The sequence below is a fragment of the Fundulus heteroclitus genome, chromosome 9 (assembly GCF_011125445.2).
Source record: "Fundulus heteroclitus isolate FHET01 chromosome 9, MU-UCD_Fhet_4.1, whole genome shotgun sequence".
NCBI classification, from domain to species: Eukaryota; Metazoa; Chordata; class Actinopteri; order Cyprinodontiformes; family Fundulidae; genus Fundulus; species Fundulus heteroclitus.
In genome coordinates, this window is record NC_046369.1 from 3,703,267 (window position 1) to 3,722,890 (window position 19,624).

The 19,624-nt window shown below is 39.0% G+C and overlaps 3 protein-coding genes across 3 annotated transcripts; 1 reads left to right on the forward strand and 2 right to left on the reverse strand.

Moving 5' to 3' along the window:
• Positions 1-8,615: 8,615 nt before the first annotated feature.
• On the reverse strand, positions 8,616-12,536 carry ncbp2 (nuclear cap binding protein subunit 2). Its single transcript, XM_012877948.3, has 5 exons — positions 12,388-12,536; positions 11,170-11,256; positions 10,798-10,892; positions 10,518-10,656; positions 8,616-9,092 (listed from the first exon to the last, which is right to left on the reverse strand). Exons 1-5 carry the CDS (start codon positions 12,460-12,462, stop codon positions 8,994-8,996), a joined length of 495 nt encoding a protein of 164 aa, XP_012733402.1. The 5' UTR covers positions 12,463-12,536; the 3' UTR covers positions 8,616-8,993.
• A 996-nt stretch (positions 12,537-13,532) lies between these two features.
• Positions 13,533-16,879, reverse strand: fkbp2 (FKBP prolyl isomerase 2). Its single transcript, XM_012878038.3, has 2 exons — positions 16,302-16,879; positions 13,533-13,936 (listed from the first exon to the last, which is right to left on the reverse strand). Exon 1 carries the CDS (start codon positions 16,756-16,758, stop codon positions 16,342-16,344), a length of 417 nt encoding a protein of 138 aa, XP_012733492.2. The 5' UTR covers positions 16,759-16,879; the 3' UTR covers positions 13,533-13,936; positions 16,302-16,341.
• Positions 16,880-18,388: 1,509 nt separating this feature from the next.
• On the forward strand, positions 18,389-18,972 carry si:ch211-162e15.3 (protein NCBP2AS2). The gene is made up of 2 exons (XM_012878039.3): positions 18,389-18,527; positions 18,629-18,972. Exon 2 carries the CDS (start codon positions 18,646-18,648, stop codon positions 18,949-18,951), a length of 306 nt encoding a protein of 101 aa, XP_012733493.1. The 5' UTR covers positions 18,389-18,527; positions 18,629-18,645; the 3' UTR covers positions 18,952-18,972.
• The last annotated feature ends 652 nt before the right edge of the window (positions 18,973-19,624 follow it).

Below are 19,624 nucleotides of genomic sequence, written 5' to 3' on the forward strand. Positions count from 1 at the left end.
TTCATTAAGTTGACTATACTACCGTGACTGGGTTCATTTTAGAAGACTCTGAAGCACGGTTCCAAGACGACATCCAGATACATAAAATGTGGTGTCTGAACAACCAAGGGATTTATTATGGATCTATAGGAGAATACATAGCCCTACTAATTATTATTTTTTATGTGAAGGGGGGTCTGCTCATGTAGGGGCTTCGTATCTCTGAGAATTTCTCTTGAAGCCTTCCAGACAACAACCAGCAGTGTGTGTACTTTTTAAGATGGATGAGGTGTGACAGAATTTAGAGCACACAGTGAAACTGAAACATATTCCCAACATTTATTGTGTCTTTTGAAATTTGCGTCACGTCAAAAGACACAAAGGATAAAAATAAATTTGTAAAAACAGTTCAGAAGTTTTTTTTTCCCAATTCTAAATGTTGTCACCCTTCTTAAAATAAGATCAAAGTTTAAAGCTTGACTTTTGGTCACACTTTTAGGAGTGAAGCCACAAAAAGGCTGAGCAGTTCTTGTAAATACACAAACACACCTACACCAGGGGACACAAACGCAGCTGGGATGTCAGCCTATTTAAGGCAGGACACATTTAGCTCTGGCAGGAGGAGTCTGACAGTGTCAAGAACCCGCGGATGACATTGGACTCTGCAGGATTCTGCTCATTTGTCAGCAGCAGGTTAGGCCAGGACATCATCTTTTCTGGACAGAGAACAGTAAATATTAACCTCAGCCTGCCAAGATGCAGCCATTCACCGGCAAATCTGCTCAATAAATGAACAAATTCAATGGGATTCTTTAAATTGCCTCCTCCTGTGTCCACATTAAAAAAAAGAAAGAAAATGTAGTCTAGATAAAGCCAAATGGAGGACCTTTTTAAGGATATTTAGACTGATAAAACAATTTTTAAGTTCTGACAGTAATATGGATAATACAATTTCCCAAATGTGTTGAAATGTCCATTGTGACAGATACTCAGTACAGTATTTGTTCAAATTATGCTCCTGTGTAATCAATGCCACTTCCCTATGTACACCAGGTCAATTGCTTATTAACACAAATAGTGAATTAACCAATCACACAATGACATGGCAGCAGTTAAAAGCATTTAGGGAATCTATATATGATGGCGTTCGCTTGGTGAAGTTCAATTTATAAATCAGAATGGCTCTAAAAAGGGATTTACAGTTGAGCTCAAAATTATCCATACCATACGGTAGATATAGGTTTAAACTAACCTTTCAATAGTAACTACTTGTTCCTTCTGACAGGAAGGGTTTTTAATGCTTTGTTGTGGCCAAGCCAAAAAAAAAAGGGGGTGGGGGCCTTCAACCTCAAAGATCTGGAGCTCATCACCACAGATAAATCATTTCAATACCAGTGTAAGCATATAAAACAATAATTCCTGCAATGTCAATAAATGTTATTTTTCCATTGATCATTAATGAGGGTATAAATTATGTTTCACGTCCTATTTTCAATAAAATGCAAACAAAATCGATAATCCTTTTTCACTGTTTCGTCATATTTTGAGAGGTTTGTCTGTCACAGTGTCCATTATAAACAAACTTCTTGTCTGAATGAAAATAATTTTACATCCGATATTTGGGGAAAATAGCCAGTGGGTGGCTATTGCATGGACAAAAATGCCTTAATGAGGTTAGAGGAGAATAGAAAGAACGGTTTGGGATAAGAGAAAGACAACAGTAGTTCAAATAACCCATTATAACGAGGTATGCAGAAGACCATCTCTGAAAGCATTGAACCTTTAACACGCAGGGCACAGCAGCAAAAGACCGCACTGGGTGCAACTCCCGCTAAGAACAGAAGACTGGGACTACAGTTCTCAGAGTTTACTGTACGTTCATCTGACCTTCAAATGACTCAATGAGATAGAAAATAACATTAAAATAACAAAGTTTGTGTACAAATAAGAAGTCTCGCTTTGAGATAAACTCTGGGTTTTTGTCTCTCTGGTGGATTTTTGGTTAAAACAAGTTTGTTCTTTGTTCATGAAGTTACTCAGTAGGTAGATTAGCCAGACATTTTATCCAAGTAAGAGTAGCGATACTTGAGTAATAATACGACTCAAGTAAAGGTAAAAACTACAGTGCAGTAAAACTACTCCTAAAAGTACATTTTGTTCAAAAAGTTACTCAAGTAAACGTAGCGGAGTAAATGTAATTAGTTACTAGCCACCTCTGGCCACTGCCTGCTTTAAACTTTCCAAGAAAGTCTTTAAAAAAAGTCTTATTCTGTTTTATTTTCCTATATTTTAATCATGTAAAGCACTTTGCATTGTCTCTCTACTGAATTGTGCTATACAGATAAATTTGCCTTGCCTCGCCTAAAACCATCAGGAGAATAAAACATGAATCCATCATTGGAAGGAAATGGACAGTGCAAAATGAAACTGCCTGATTAATTCCCCTTTAATCAAAGCTGAGTTTAATTAGTCTGGACATTATTACTGAAGCTGTTCTGTGGTTCAAGCAGCTCAGGCATGAAAGTCCACACATAAAACATCTTGAACCGCAGCGATGATATCCAGGAAGACAGGATCAGAGACTTCCTCAACAGACTCACAGGCTTTGCAGGTACTGAGACTTTATCCAGATAAGTGTTTACCTCACTTGACATTGTTCTTCGGTGCGTGAACAAGAGGAACGCGTGCGTGGTGGCTACGTTTGAGCAACAGGGCAGAGAGGAAGCTCTGTAGAAACCGCAGGGTGTTGGGTGTGTTGTGGAGCGTGATATTAGAACCAACATTTTACCACGGAGAAGCCTCCAAGCCGTAACGACCCGTCAGACTCACTGGTTCAGCAGATATGACAGACAGGGTCCCTCAGCTGGAGACAGGCATAGAGGAGTAAACTGAGGAGTGATAGCGTCTGCTTTTATCTGGAATAATGTTCATACGAGACTACAGCAGGAGTTTACAGTCACGTCCGATATGCAGCTTTTAATGAAAATTCATAAACACGGGCAACGCTGAACTTCTAAATGGAATTCTATAAAACACGCTATCATCTCAGAATAGAGGCAACCGTGTTCATTATTTCCATTATTAGCATTTAGTGGGAAGCAGGCCAAGTGTCCAGTCAAAGCTTTAGTCCATTTTTATCCTTCTGTTAATGTGTTTAAATTCAAATCGGAGGGGTATTAGTATCTTACCTTTCTAATACCTTAATGTATCCTCTTCTAAGTCCCTGTGATGGTAATCTAAGTGTTTATGCGACAACTGAAGGGTCCGTCATGTCCCCCTACTTTCTCTGGCCACATAGTGACTCCACACATTTTGAGCAAAACCCTCACAATAAGTGTTGATTTTATAGCAGTGACAGAAACTCAGATTGGGATTTTCTGTTAATCCAACTATTATTTGTATTATTTAGTGAAAGAGCAGACCAAATTCCTAAGTTTTTTGCCATGTTCATATTTTTTGCCAAAATCATTGGTGCCTTACTGACTAGCCCTCCCAACAAGTCCTATGAACTGTGACTGAAGCATTTGTTATGCAAAATGTATATTTTAAGTTGCTCAAGCATCCAGAAACTATTCATTAGCTCTTTAAACACTCTTCAAAATAGGAAAGTGTATAGAACATACCCTTTAAGTAAAGCAGATGTATGCTGACCCCTTCGATAGTCAGGACCTGACCAGTACGCCCGTCTTCAACCCCTTACTCGCTGTCTGAGCAACAATTAGGTTTAGAACAACTGGAACTGTGGCTGATAAGGCTCAGTTTATTTTGTCACTTGGGACAGTGAGCAGAATGGTAGGTAATTTAAAGATAAAAATCACGTTTTACCGTGCAATCATAAACTCTTTGGAAAACTTTTAGGGTGAACTCCAGGAATGGGTCATGGGGTTTTCAGCAGGATAACCCATTAATCCACACAATCAAATCCAGGTTATCAGACACAAAATCAGCTTTCTCCCACCACCTTCTCTAGATCTTTCCAGGGCCGCAGAGGATCTAAAGCAGGGCTCACCAACATGGGGCCCACAGGCACCCGGTACCCCCCCCCCCCCCAAGGACCACATGTGGGGCCCTCAAGCCTGCTCAAAAATAGCAGAACCCTCCTGTGAGCTGCAACTAAAATGTTATTTTATCCAGTTGTTCTATCTTTTTAATCGCAATTGTATTTACCGAGACTTAAAATAACAAAAGCATTAACAACATCTATATTACATAAAGTTAAGGTGAGCTCTAATTCTTCTAGATCAAAGGTCAGTACAGGTAGCCCTTTAACTGCAATCCTATCGGCAAAAGGGAATTTTAAAAAGTAGTTTAAAGTGAAGATTTTGTACAAAATGTCATAAAAGGCTCTTAAATGCTTAGAAATAATTATTATAATAATGGTAATAACACTAGCAATAATAATAAATGATAATCGGCTTAATGAAAAAACTACAAACAAAACACTAAAATATCTTAAACTCTTTAATGGAGGGCAGATTTCATGCTACAGGTCAATAATTTCATCATAAACAGGAACATCTTCTATACTGACGTAAGCAACTCTGTATGACCGTCACAACAGCAACTAAGCTAGCTGGTTGCCTAAAACGAAGAACATTTTAACTAAACTCATAGGAATAGTCATTAAGCAGCTCCTCCAAATAGCTACTTGCACATTCAGAAATGCAAAATGCAAGATTTGGCAGTTTGACCCGATCTGTCTGCAGCAGCAATCTCTCTATTTTGTTTCTAAAGACCTGTTTCTTCAGTGAGCATAATTAGGTAGTGAACCTGCCATGAATATCTCTGTTAATGGAGTATATCCCCAAAAGATGGTAAAAAAAAATAACCACTGGCTGCAAAAATAGCAGCTTTTAGTCTTTCCTTTATTTGCACCACAGTGGGGACCTTTTAAGAATAATTCATGTGCATTTTTTAACATCTATCGCTAATAAGATTTTCTTTCCCTTCAAGAACTATCTCATTAGAATGAATAAATTCCTAAGGAAAGTAAGAGCCCAACCGCCCATATTTTTTTCTTTCACATTAATTTTTCGGCAAATAAATCTGTCTTAAGTCAATGGCCTTCTGACAAGAGAGAACAAACACTAAAGTGAGAAAAAAAAATAAACGGTCACCTCCAAAAATAAATAAATCAAATTAGAATTTGTGATTTATTCCAGAGCAGAAGTGAGACGTCACCTTTTCTTTCTCTCTTTGTTTATGCTGTAGAGTTTACCTACAGTCCGGCTGTTGAAGCCCCTGTTTTGCATCCCCTATCAGAGTGGATTGGATGACTGATTGAATAACATTGAAGCAGAAGATAGGTGGAAAGAAAAAAGTTTCTTAGGTACAGCACCGAGTAAAGTCCTTTTCTGGGATTCCTTCTCAGCCATATCACACAACATTGCACTCAGTGGATCAAGCCCAACAATAACAGTGGCATGTAGACCGAGTACGAAGCATCCAAACAGACAAAGCACCTCATTTCCCACAAATGCGTCCTCTATAGCCACCAAATGTCAAGTCACAACTCACCAGTTCAGCTTCTTTATGGTTCTACGGCAGCACTTTGTTCTCAATGGGCTTCCAAACGAGCCATAAAGTGGTGAATTACTCTGAAGTAAGACGATCCATCCCCGGAAAAAGGACATGTTTAGTCTCTGGTCAGTTGGAAATGCCTACAGATTGTTCCAAGACTGAATAAAACATGGAGCAGTATAAAGCTTTCTCCTGATCCTGCAGGAATATGTTTGTCGGTAAACGTAGGGTGAAATGCGTAAATAGTCTTTTCCTGCTTTTAATTCAGTTCAGTTACCCTTAATTAATCCCAAAGGGAAATCAAACGTTGCAACTCATATTACAACACTTGATTTATAAGTCTGACTTCTTCATACCCCTTTTCAGACACTTCAAGGTCACGTCTGAGGTTTTTTTGTTTTTTATTAATAGTTTATATTTATGTTCAAGTTCATCTACAGATATGTAAGGTGGCATTGGTGCTCATACCGATTAAAATGCATGTTTTGATTGGGATTTTCTTGTAATTTTGTTTATCGAACACTTTTTTTTTAGTCCGTGGAATTGTCTGTCTGTCTGTAATAAGTTAATTCATTAATTATTTCATTAACTAATCATTACACAGGTTCAGGAAGGATCTTCCTACACGTTTTTCATGCCACAATCCCAGACTTTTCAAGCCTGAAATACCTAATTCTCATCACCATCTGAGCCCATTGTTAAACAAATACAAAAGTTGTGCTTCAAATGTGGAACGCGAAAGAAAGGAAGAACAAATGGACGGATGGAGGAACAAGAACAACAAAAACTGTTTACGTGACCATTCTAAGTTGTTTTAAAGATGCTTAAACGGTTAGTAAATGATAATTAAGTATAATTTGGTGTAAACTTTAAGACCGTCAGACAGCCTGAACAGAGTAACCATTTCATCTGGCATTACACGGGTCAGATCATAAAACCCTAGATATATTCAGCTGAACCCAGGCTGAGGTAAAAACAACTAATGGGTCAAGAAGAATCTACAAAACCTGAGGTACGTTTTATTAGGGTTTAACTATAATGTTTTCTAATATTAGAGAAGTTGCTCATTATTGTGTTGAAGGATGATCGTCCTCCTTCATAGCTTCATTACCAAGATTCTGCATCAGAACAAGGTGATTTAGGGGTATTTATCTCCATATTGCAGTCATTGTTTGCATAATGCCTCCATTATTTTTTTGACATGGCCTTGGCTCACTTCAATTCTGACTTGACCTCACTTGAACCGTTTCAGTCGGACTAATAAGAGCATGTGGAAGTCTGGAACGCGCGCATGAACCCCGGAGCCTGTTTAATGGCTCAGTGAAATCCACGTTTTTTTTTGTGCTGAAAAATGAAAATGGAAAAATCCCACATGGCAAATACACACAGCAGATGGATGCACGGGGCGCCTATGGATGGTACGGAGATTCCCTGTCATAATAAATACAGGTTTAAATCCCTTTTAGAGTCCTCCAAGATGAGGCTGGAGCCGCTTCAGCTTGATGATCCACCTGTCGCGCAGTAAAGGAGCCCGACGATGGAGGACGGAGATTTGCGGAAGACAAACACAGCCCAAATCCATCTTAAAATCTCTGCAACTCGTGTTTTCTGGTTTGGGCATTATTAGTTTGAAATGAAGGCAATGTGTGCTCACATTAATGCCTGAGTTTAAAGAAAGACTGTGCGCTTAATTGAATCGGTGTGCAGGAAGCTAGAATGCTAAAGAAGACTTGATGGTTAGAATATTAGCAATACTGGGGTTGAAATCCCCATTGATCTATTTTCTCTTCAGCAACAGCAACTTCTACTTTCAACTATTGAAAATTGAAGCTTTATCTGTCAGCCAGAGGCCCAATAGTTATAAACTTCACTTCCTTTACTGCCATCTAGTGTTCATTTTTATTAGTGCATGTTTGATACCCAGTGCATTAATTAGTTAAAACTTCTCAATCCACATAATACAAGGATGTTAAAACCAAAAAAAAAAAAAATATCTCCCACAAAACTGGGGCTGAAACAATGAATCAATTGTTGTAATAATTGTGACCTAATTTAGTAATCGAATAGTTAACTGGAGTATACAGACTAAAACACACCATTTTCTGAAAAACTACAAAATCTAAAATTCATCAAGTACCTTTTTGCTACCAGATTATCCATTAATCTAAAAAAAAAAAAATAAAATAAAAATTGTCAACAGATTAATCAGTCAGCAAAATAACAGTCAGTTGCAATGTTGTTACCTCATCTAATGTTTTCCCAAACAGGGATTTATATGTAAGGACCTTAATAATTACATTGCCATGTTGTTAGCAATAAATTGAGTGGGTTTTTTTACCATTTAAATGCATTTAAAATGTGCAATAAATGTTATGTTCAAAACACGTGTTTTGAGTTAATTTATTAATTATCTCTTGGGGAAAAGACAGCCAATAGATGAATCAATTACTAAATCGACAATCAGCCACGCACTTAGAAATCCAAAATCATTGAACACGGTCTCCACATGACAGCACCTGGAGAAACTGATAGTGACTTTTAAACTGCCTTACATATGGACTAATCCTGCTGAATGTTGTGAAACCACACAATTTATTTAACACGTTTGGTATTTTAGGTGCTTCCAGGCTGATTTTGTTACTTTCTTTATGAAGCTCACGCTGAATCTGAAGCATAACCACTGAACATTTTACACTCTGCATTTTTACGTTGTGCAGGGAACCCACAGCATCATATTTAGGTTAACAACATAGCAAAGAATACAATGTTTGCAGGTTATGCTGGAAATAATGTTCTTTTAAAAAGGCAAAAAAAATATATAAATAAATTGACAAGGACACTAGACTGAATTTTGAGATTTCATGGAGCTTGCAATCTGTTTATCTTGGCTATAGGTGGATTAGTTAAGTGGTTTAATTTGTATATTTTATGTTGCTTTTGCCTCAATTTTCTACATAGTCAAAACTATTATTTTTTTCTAAATCCTGTAGTTCTCCAACATTTTATGCACACCATGAACTGGAAGTGAAAAGACAGCAACCTCATTTTTGCTGAGATTAAAAAAGCCCCAGGACAAGTTCATTTTTATATATAAAAAAAAAAAAGTTATTGTGGCATTATTTATAAAAATCTTTTATTAAAAGAAATGGTACAGTTTCTGACAAGGTTTCATTTAAGTAAAGCAATTCAACTCAGGAGTTAATAAGATCCTCTTGTCGAGATCTGTTAATGGAATCTTTCCAACTTAAAAACAACAAAAATTCACCAAATTAAAATCGATGCTTGCCCGTTTCCTTGAACTTGTTTTTATTAGACAAGTGTTTTTGCTAAAGTTGGCATTCTTTAGTTATTCTCCAAGCACAAAGCTTTGCCGTGCCAATGTTCTGATCAAACGGTCCACCTGGTTACGTCGGTAACCGGACGTCGTGTCTTTCTCATAACGAATCTGTCCGGGACTTTTGTGCAGCCGAAGCAGACTGCCGCTGGGACTCCATCTAGAAAGAATTGGGTCTCTCTGTACTTCGATGCATCTGAGCCAGCTTCCCGTAGCCGCCTCTGGCCGGGTCGTAATCCTGCCGGTACTCGTCCCTTACCTGCACAACAAAGAAAACACGGCCTGAGGCAACGGGACAAGCACAACGGCACCCAGATCACATCTTTACATGTTTGACATGTAATCAGATGAAATCTCTTGTTTTAGGTCAGTCACGACTATCAATACATTTAAATAGACTAAATGTCAGAATACAAGACATTTTGGAGAATGTATTATCTTTTTAAAATGCGTGTTTACATTTTCTAATGGTTCGTTCACACCCAACGTGAATGTGGGGGCCTCAGCGGCTGATTTATGTGTTATCCCTACGCACAGGTGCAACATGAGCGATGTGACGCAAAGCGAGGCAGCGCGCGTGCGTTCTAGCGATTAAAGCAAACCCAGAGCGACGCGACAGCTGTGACGGACGCGAAGCGACGGTCGCCTGAGTTGAAAAATCTGAACTTGTGTGTCTTGCCGCATCGTGACAACCAATCGGTAACAGGATGAGGCTGACGTGAGGAGAGGCACTGCAGCGGAGACGAAGATAGGCAGAGAGTGGAGGTCTGCTGTCCATCTGATTGGAAGACTCAACCAATTATTACCGTATTTATTGGACTACAAGGTGCAGTTAAAATCCCTTAAATCCTCTCAAATTAATTGTGCGCATTTATATGTGATTACCGTTGTGCTTACCGACTGATTTTATGTGGGACGATGCGCTCAAACATTTGTTAAAATGTGTAAGTATGACTTTGGTTAGCAACAAAGCCGCTCTGCTCAATGGATGTTCAGAGTATTGCAGTACACTGTGTCACTACCTGATAGGACCCCTGAGCTGTCTACCAGACTGCCTGACTGTAATGTCTAAACTAGAAGTGCATTTATGTAAGGCAGCTGGAGTATGCGCTAGCAACAATAAACCTAGTAAGTTAATTCAATATAAAAGTTACATTTATTTTGGCCTTATGTTAGAAATAGGGCAGTGTAGTCCAGCTACTCTGTCCTGCCAGAGACGGATAGAGAGCTGTGGACGTGGAGGAGTGATATTACACAGTTGGGAAGAATATTTAATGCGCCTTATGGTCCAGAAAATACGTTACTACCGAGGCAAGTCCAGAAAGGAGCAACCCTGGAGAAGAGGAGACTGCAGTGTCGGGTAAGTCAAAGTGTCACTAGATGGCGCCATTGTACTGTTTTTCTGCGAATTGCTGGCGATATGCCAGGACCTCCACAAATCTGGTTCTTCCTTGATTACAATATGTAGATGCTTGCAGGTGTTCCATTTATTCGTTTAGACACTTATTAGCAAGCATGAACAATACAGTGTGGTCCAGGACGGAGACAGGTTCTGTATCACAGACATGGAACACGTTTTGGTTTTGAATGAGGGCATCAAGCCCAGAATGGAACAAAAAGATCTAGTGAGGACGCTGGCTGAAGCCGGCAATGACGTCGGCTCATTGAAAACCCTCATCCTTACCTGTCCTCCAGATTTACCGCGGCCGTACTGTCTGCCCTCCTTGAAGCCGGCATCCCAGTCCGTCCTGATGATGCGATCGTCCAGCCTCGTGCCGTTAACAAAGCGCATGGCGTTCTCCGCATCTCCCCGCGTGTAATATCTGACAGGGCAGCAGCTAAGGCGTGTCGCACACACTTGATGCTCAGCGTAGCCAAGCAGCTAGTCAGGCATATTGTTGAATTAGCAAACTCCTGATTTTCTAGTGCATTTGCTATTTTGAGACTTGTACCTGAAAGGATACTCTACAAAGCAGAAGCCACATGCAGTCTTCTTGATCTTATCCAGACCAATGATGATCCGCTTGACATCCCCGCATTTTGCAAACAACTCGTGTACCTGTTTAGATAAAGACCGGAAATAATACTTTCCTGTTCCCACATAATCCAAAATAAATGTTTGGCTGTAAAAGCGGATCTTTAAAAAAGGTATACCATAAGACACATGCTACTGATAACCCTTTGTTGGACAGACCACAATGCTCAAAAAGGTGATAATCTCACAATAGAGAAGCAGAGCTCCAACTTTACATTTTCATGTTTTGTCAACAAAAATTAAAGATTCCTTTTTCTTTTTTGCTCAAACATTATTGTGTGATCATATGTGGTGATCTTACCTGCTCCTCCGTGGTGTAGAAGGAGAGGTTCCCGACATATAAAGTATTGCTCTGCTTCAGAAGCTTTTCCTGGTCATGGCGATTCCCCTGATTCATAAGAAAAATATGAGTAAATCAGATGAAGCTTAGACTTGAAATCCTATGTAAGACAATAATTCAGAATCAATATATAGTGATATAACTTTATTCAAAAAAGGTGATATGACACTTCCAATAATTCAAGATGCATTACATTCTATGATTACAGCATTTGTCACTGACTGACGCTCATGGTTCTACATAATAGTTTTTTTTTTTTCATTTTTTAAAGCAAATATTTCTTAAATGTTATATTGGAGGATTTTTATAAACATAGCATAATAATTGTTGTAAGAGTGTACCGGTATCTGTTGTGGGCATTTTTTTGCAGTCTTTCTGAGGCTTTTATTTTGTTTACATGGATATAATTATATAATGTCGACTGAAATAAAAAAAAAAAAAAATATGGTGATATAACTTTTGGCTATATGTATTATTCCTTAAGCAGTGCCAATTTTTAACAAGGAGTATATAAAATATAAATTACAATGTTTCCATTCAACCAAGCTCAGGGAGAAATTATGCTTATGGATAAATATATGTGTACAAGTATTGATTTCGGCTCTGTGATTTGTGCGTTTAAGATTCATTTTCAGTAATTGGTTGGTGTTTTATTATTGCGAGAATGAAACAAACCAACACGTGTTTTTTTTTGTTTTTTTACATCAGGTTAGTTGTGATAAATAGCCTCTAGATGTCTAAAGTTACTGATTTTACCAAGCAAGTTCTAGTTTATCATCTTTGACATGCTTTGATAAATGGGACATAATTAAATTGCTCCTAGCATGGCAAGTAGAAAAAAAAAAAAAAAAAAACACAAATTAAAAGGCCAACATCTTTCGCTTTTAATTTGCCCCTTCGTATCACAGACATATAGAGAAACGCTATTCAAGGTAGCCATAGTTTCCCATCATACATACATTTTTTACTACTTATGTATAGTCAATAGGTGTATATGTGTAGAAAATTAAAGTTAAAATCCGACGTCGAATGAATAAATCGATAAATTAGGATAGCGACAAGCGACTCCATTCAACGCCTACCGTTGCATCTTAGCTGTTGGCTAAGATGCTAACAGCTAAAGCTAAATGTTCTACATGGTAAATGGTGCTACAAGTTATACGCTCCTACCGCACTCACCTTAAAATGCTGGTCTCTGTACTGGCTGATTTCAATGTATGAGTCGCTGTTCAGAGCGTTTAGCTTCACAGACATTGTGTAGAAGTCGCTACAGCGCGCTCTGTTGCTTTTTCAAAGCTCAGAAAAGGCTACAAAGAACTTCCGGCTCAGGTGTGCGTCTGTTAAAGGGCTCCGCCGCAACTGGTCTCGAACAGCGCCCTCTACCGATCTGGGTTGGTATACACCTTAAGTGATTCACAGATCACCTTTTAAAAGTCACACATCGGCAGCCTTTCCCACAGGTCTTTTTCTTAGTGGAATATATATATATATATATATATATATATATATATATATATATATATATATATATATATATATATAGTCAATTGAATTTATAGTTAATCAGCTGTCATTTGCATTTGAATAGAGATGTCATGCTACAGCAGCTCTGAGTCACGTTAGTATTTTCTTACTACAAAAAGTTACTAATATTCTATTTTTTATATTTTGATATTAAATAAGATTAAAATAAATTAAAACGTAAAACTGTAGAATTTGCAACATTCTGCAACATTATATTGGCTTACAATTTTTAACACTTGGTGGAAAGACTGGATAACAGTAAAATATATCTTGTGACTGATTAAAAAAAACTGTCAAGATCTTTTAATGAAATATTTCCAATTTAAAGCAACAAAATTCATAAAATTAAAAACAATGGTGGGCCTATGTTTCCTTGAACTTGTTTATCATAGGCACTCTTTATTTAATTAATGTTTACAGCCTACAGTGTAGTTCCTAATATTCTATTAAATGTTTTGATATTAAAAAGGTAGAAAGACTGGATACCATTTTATGCCTGGTCTCCTAAGTGACTAAGAGTTTTTCTATGACTGAGAAGAACCTTTCAGAGCATGTGTTGCAGTCCTTTCACTTATTTTTTTTTAGTGTTCTATAAACCTGTCCAAAACTTGTTTAAGGAAACTCAAAACATAGAATCTTCTACTGTTTCTTCAGTGAGCACAATTAGGTAGTGAACCTGCCATGAACATCTCTGTTAATGGAGTATATCCCCAAAAGATGTTAAAAAAAAGATAACCTTAGTAAGATACTTACTAAGTCTGAAGCCTAATCACACACATTAAAGTAATCGCCACAAAGACCAATGAGGAAAACATTTTATTGTTATTCAAAGTCAACAAAAAATATTCATAACTGGCCCCCCACCTCAATTTTAACTGATTTGTTGTCAACCTATTGTGAAACAGGAATGTCGAAATGTAAGTAAACAAGCTTTGGAATCAGAGAAATTAAACTGATGAAGTGATTTGTTGTGACGTCCTCGATCACCGTGCTGAGTGTTAACCATCCTATTACTAAGCAGGAATATGCCTTGATTTGTTGAATCATCTAATAATCTAAACCCATCGGTTCCTATTAAACAAAACCATTACAAGGAGAACACTGCTAGGTATTCGACTAATTTCCCTGGTTTTGTCTTGAATCTTCTTGATCATTCTTCAGAGGTCAGGTAGTCTCCAGTTACCGCAGCAGCAATTCTTGGATCCTGGAAGATAAAAGAAAACGCTCAGACAACAGAAAGAAGCCAACGTCTAGACTTTGTTTGTTTGTTTTAGTGTCTCACTAAAAAAACGTCATCTTGGTTTAATGATGACAATAAAGGCTCTTCGTTCTCGAATCGTCAACTGCAACTCCACAAATAAGTGGAGTTACAGTTGTGTGTTTGTCACAAAACTTTCCCAAGTTCCACGTATTGAACTGAAGATAAACGAACGGCTCGTTGTCAGACCTCTGCAGAGGAGAATGACATGCTGACGAGTAGCGATGGCCGATACGTCATCGTGTGCGATATACCGTCAACAAAACTCCCCAAGGTAATAATTTGTCTTCTCACGATAAAAATGATAAATTTACACCGCCTATAGCCTACTTTGCACGACACAACTTCGGTCCAACTCATGTGCGAACAACCAACTCAGCGACTTTGCTGCTAGATTTAACGAGTTTTTACGCCTCTGGTGACTTTTTTCAGAAAAGCGACAAATCGAGCGACTTTTCTCAGCAACTGTAATAACGAAAATAAATGTGCTTAATGGAAACACGGCGATTTGTAAAAATACTCCTATTTTGCAAAAATAGTTTTTTGTGCTAGGCTGAGGTGGTTTTTAAGCCGTGTCGAAATTGGAATATTTTGTAACACTGCGATAGTATCGGTTTTTTCACGTCTCACGAGTCACAAGATTAACAGCCGACCGTTACTACTGGTGAAATAGACGAAGAAGACGACAGGAAGTCATAGCAGGACGATGGCGAGGTATATTTGGATTCACAACCACGTGTTTTTTTTACATTTAGTTGGTGACAGCTGTATTACCAACATACTAGATTAAAAACAGCAAAGACATGCGAGCATTTACCAAGAAGTTGAAGCGGCCATGATGGAAGCGGGATTCTTAGGATGAAAATGGAAAACTCTGAAACAGAAATACCTGGTGGAGAAGAGAAAGCTCGGCAAAAGTGGCACTGGTGGAAAGAATAAAATTATCGCATGAATAAAAGCATTAACGTATGACTTTAATTGTATTTCCTATTTAATGGAAATGTGGCAAAAATTTGTTTTATCGAAATTAGCAGAATGTCGACAATGTTTTGCGCACATTTGTAATGTAAACACAACTACTGTCATTGCAGACTTCGGCGACAACACGTAGAACATCGATCGGTCTGCAGTTCATGGTTTGTAGCGAACAATAAGTGCTGCTGCGAGTATCATTATTCTTCCCATTATAGAAGTTTTTTTCCCCTGGCAATATCACAACTATCATTACTGCTTTGTCCTGACAATATTATGACTTTGATCTCCTAATTAGAAAAATGTCCATCCATGTACTTTTGGTCATTTATTTAGTGTGGGGTTTTGGGCAACGCATGTAAAGTAGTGAGATTGTCTCAAAGTTCATAAAGTAGTTCTAAACATATTTAATGTTTTGTACCACTTCTTTCGCTTGCCAACGTTGATATTCGTCTCCCCTTCTGTCTGAATCTCACGCTCAAATTGTGAAAACCGGTCGATGACATCATCTAGCAACTTCTAGCAATATATATATATATTTTTTAATCATCACTTGATAATCATCTAGAAATGTTTTTAAGCCCACATCGGCCATCCCTACTAATCAGTGAATACAGCCATCTGAGGCGCAGGAGAGGGGACCAAAAGTTGCAGAAAAGTTGCTCTTACTTACAACTATGGGGTCAAATTTAATCACATAATTAAAATCTATTCACGTTGGATATAATGTCATAATATTTAACATGGTTAAACAGTTTTATCAGCTTGTCTTGTAGATATCACTATATTTTAGATCGGTAAAAAAAATAAAATACAAATAATAATATATTTCCATAACATATACATAATCAAATTTAGCGTAATTATCAAAGAAATGTATTTCAATATTTCCAAAATATTCCCTTTTCATTGCTGAAATATTTTCACCGTCATGTGTTTATAAAATCAGGAATACTTTAATAACCCCAGAGGGAAATTATTTTCGTTACATGCTCCAGAAATACAAACAATATATATATATATATATATATATATATATATATATATATATAAAATATATAAAAAATCAGTTTTTATATTAATCGTGTATTTTTCTTTAAGCGGTAAGAGTTACTTATTGCTAAACTTTGTGGCCTGGAGCCTGCAGGGCTATAAATCCACTCAACCTTCTTGTAGGTTGAGTGGATTGTAGGACAAGTTTTATGGTGGGTAACATTCAGTTTAAAAGCTTTACATTGTTCTTCAATGTTTATCTTGGTAGACTCCCAGAAACATCTGGCAAAATGCATCAGGAACCCAACAACAAGCACAGACAGTAATCACGACAGGTAAAGCACACCTGTGCAGAAACCTCCTCAGAGCATCCGGTCGTTCCTGCGTCAGAGGTCCGATCTCCGTTCGATGCTCAGCAGCTCCACCTCGAAGATGAGCGTCGCTCCGCCGGGGATCTTAGGCGGGGCTCCCCGGTCTCCGTAGCCCAGCTCGGCGGGGATGACCAGCTTCCTCTTCTCGCCTTCGCACATGCCCAGCAGGCCCTGGTCCCAGCCCTTGATCACCTGGCCGGTGCCCAGGGTGAAGGTGAAGGGCCTGTCCCGGGGGATGCTGCTGTCGAACTCCGTGCCGTCCTCCAGCTTGCCCGTGTAGTGCATGTTCAACACGTCCCCCTTGCGGGACTTGATGGGACAGTTGTCCACTCGCTTCTTGATCCCGATCTGCAGCTTCTTCTTGTCGGCTCCGCTCCCCGCCGCCGGGCTCAGAGACAGAGCCGCCATGAGCACCAGCAGGAACAGACGCATGGTCGCACCGAGGGACGTCAAGCTCTGCTCGATCACCTGAGAGAAAACGCTGTGGTGGGTCTGAGAGGAGAAGGGAGCCACTGTTTCCGGAAACGGATGTGCGAGCAGAAGGACCGGATGTAGATCCCCGCGGGAGGTGTTACTGGATAAACATTCCGGAGGACGCGGAGACGTTCCGTTCCAGACATTTATAAAAAGAAAAAAAATTCTTTATGTTTCGGTCATTGAATCCGTATTTATTCACGTGTTAAATGTATTGTAAACGTTATTGTAAGAGTGGTAATTGTAAATGTGTTACTTATTTCTCTTGAGCCTTTTGTTTAAGCCGCTAATGTATTTGGTCACTGTAGTATTTAAAAATCGATAGGTGCATCTCAATGATTTAGAACATTTAATAAAATAAATCAAAATTATTGGTGGATTTTTGGATTGGTGCAGCGTCTGCTGTGAAGCGGGCGCTGTACCGATCCGTTGTGGTGAAGAGAGAGCTGAGCCAAAAGGCGAAGCTCTCGATTTACCAGTCGATCTACGTTCCTACCCTCATCTATGGTCACGAGTTTTGGGTTGTGACAGAAAGAACGAGATCCCGGATACAACCGGCTGAAATGAGTTTTCTCCGTAGTGTGTCTGGGCTCTCACTTAGAGATAAGGTGAGGAGCTCAGTCATCCGGGGAGGACTCAGAGTAGAGCCGCTGCTCCTCCACATTGAGAGGAGCCAGTTGAGGTGGCTCGGGCATCTGGTCAGGATGCCTCCTGGACGCCTCCCTGGTGAGGTGTTCCGGGCACGTCCCACCGGGAGGAGGCCCAGGGGAAGACCCAGGACAAGAAAGCTCAGCTCACATGTTCTATATATTCAAGATGCAAAGAGTGATATTCAAGTCTTCCTTTCTAGTAATTTTCAGCTAACAACAAAAAAAGGTTTCTTAGAAAACTTGGGGTTCAAATCCAAAAAGATGGCATTACCCATATCCGCATCTAGGAATATTTCTATGTCAGGTTTTGGCCCAAAACCTCCTTGGAATAAGATTTTTGCACTTAAAATGGGAAAAAATCATCTCCATCATCTTATTTCAAGTGATTATATCTAATTATCTTATTTTAGGGGTCAAAATACTCATTCCCTTGGCAGATAATCTTATTTACCTGCTCAAATCAAAGACAAATACACTCATTTCAAGAAAATTTCAATTGTTTAGTTTCATTTTTGCAGAGCACAAGCCTGTTAAAAAAAATCACAAGCATCCTGTGAGCTGCATTTAAAATGCAATTTTATTCAGTTGCTCTTCCTTTTTAATCATACTTGTATTAAAACAGATTTAAAAACGACAAAAGCCTTAAAAATCGATTTATATTACGTAAAGTTAAGGTGAGCTTGGACTCTTCTAATTCAAAGGTCAGTACAGGTAGCCCTTCGTATGACGGTACCAATGAAGTAGCTCTCAGTTTCAAAAAGGCTGGGGATCTCTGGTGACTTACGCAAATATGTTGTTTAATTTTTCTTACATGCTCGTTTTTTTAATATTGAATAACAGGGTGCATGTCGCACTAATAGTTTTGAAATATGCTATTATGGTCTAATTTTTTTTATGTCAAAGAAACCCTCCGCCTGCGGTTCCCTGTCATCCAGCAGGTGGCAGCAGAGTTCATCTGTCGAACGCAGCGTCCCTCAGACCCTAAAGAAGAAGAGAAGAAGAACGTTGTGTTACCAAACATCCGGCTCCTCTCTAATGTCGTTGACTGGAAGCTAAACATCGCCTCCTCCAGCTGAAGTGAGTTAACTTTCTAAGTGCACTGACGTCCAGAATCATGTATCACATATAAGCGGTAAATGTTCGTTTATCTCCCGAGTAAAAACCCGGTGTCGTTGCAGGACGAACTGCGGGCAAAATGCTCTCTCGCCTGTTGGCGTATGTCGTCAACAACCTTCAGGTCATTGAGAAGTTGGCAGAATCGCGTCCGATCCGCCGGGCGGCTCAGCTCACGGCCTACGCCCTCACCAAGGCTCAGATCGTCGGCCGCGACACGTCGCAGCGAGTCATGCGGTCCCAGACGCTGCGGCAGGTCCGGCAGGAAGCCGGCAGAGTCCCCGCTGACCTGGAGGAGGCGAGCAACCGCCTGCGGAGGGTCCGGGAGGCGTTCGTCAAGGAGGTGAAGGACGGCTGGAGGGATGGCTCCAGGCAGATCAAGAAATGAGGAGGACTGGTGGTGGTGGTGGTGGGGGGGTTTATGGGTTTTTGGGATGACTGCTGACGGTTTGAGTTTTGGTCTGATTGGTGAGCGGACAATCTGCCTCAACGGTGCATTAAATCAGCTGTCAAGCACGACTGGGTTGCACTGAGATAAAATACACTTTTTTTTTTTTTTTGAAAACACAATAAATAAGGAGTGTTTGTTGTTGTTGTTGAACTCAAGAAAATCTGGTTAAACTAAATGGATAAACCTAACATTTTAGCAAGTTAAACCAAATCGAATGCATTTTTGTTGTGGACTTTAATACAAACTTCATTAGTAGCTGCCTAAAGCCACACATTTTGTCTTTTTTTTTTTTCTCTCCCACCATGCAATTCAGAAACTGCTGTCCTGCCAAAAAAGCCTCTGTACATGTATAACATATTCTACTGGAAACAGTTTTAATGTATAAAGAACTATCTGTATGTATATAGCATGATTTAATCACCATTTAAATAAATAATTACATTTATATAAGCTCATTGTTTGTGCTTATGTTAGTACAGGAAGGAAAATATGTTTGTGGTAAAATAAAACGTGAGTAAAGAAAATCAAATTGTAAGAACTGACATAATCTGTAAATGTATGCTTTTAAATTGGGTATGAGCCCAAGTACAAAGCAGGAAACGTACAAACT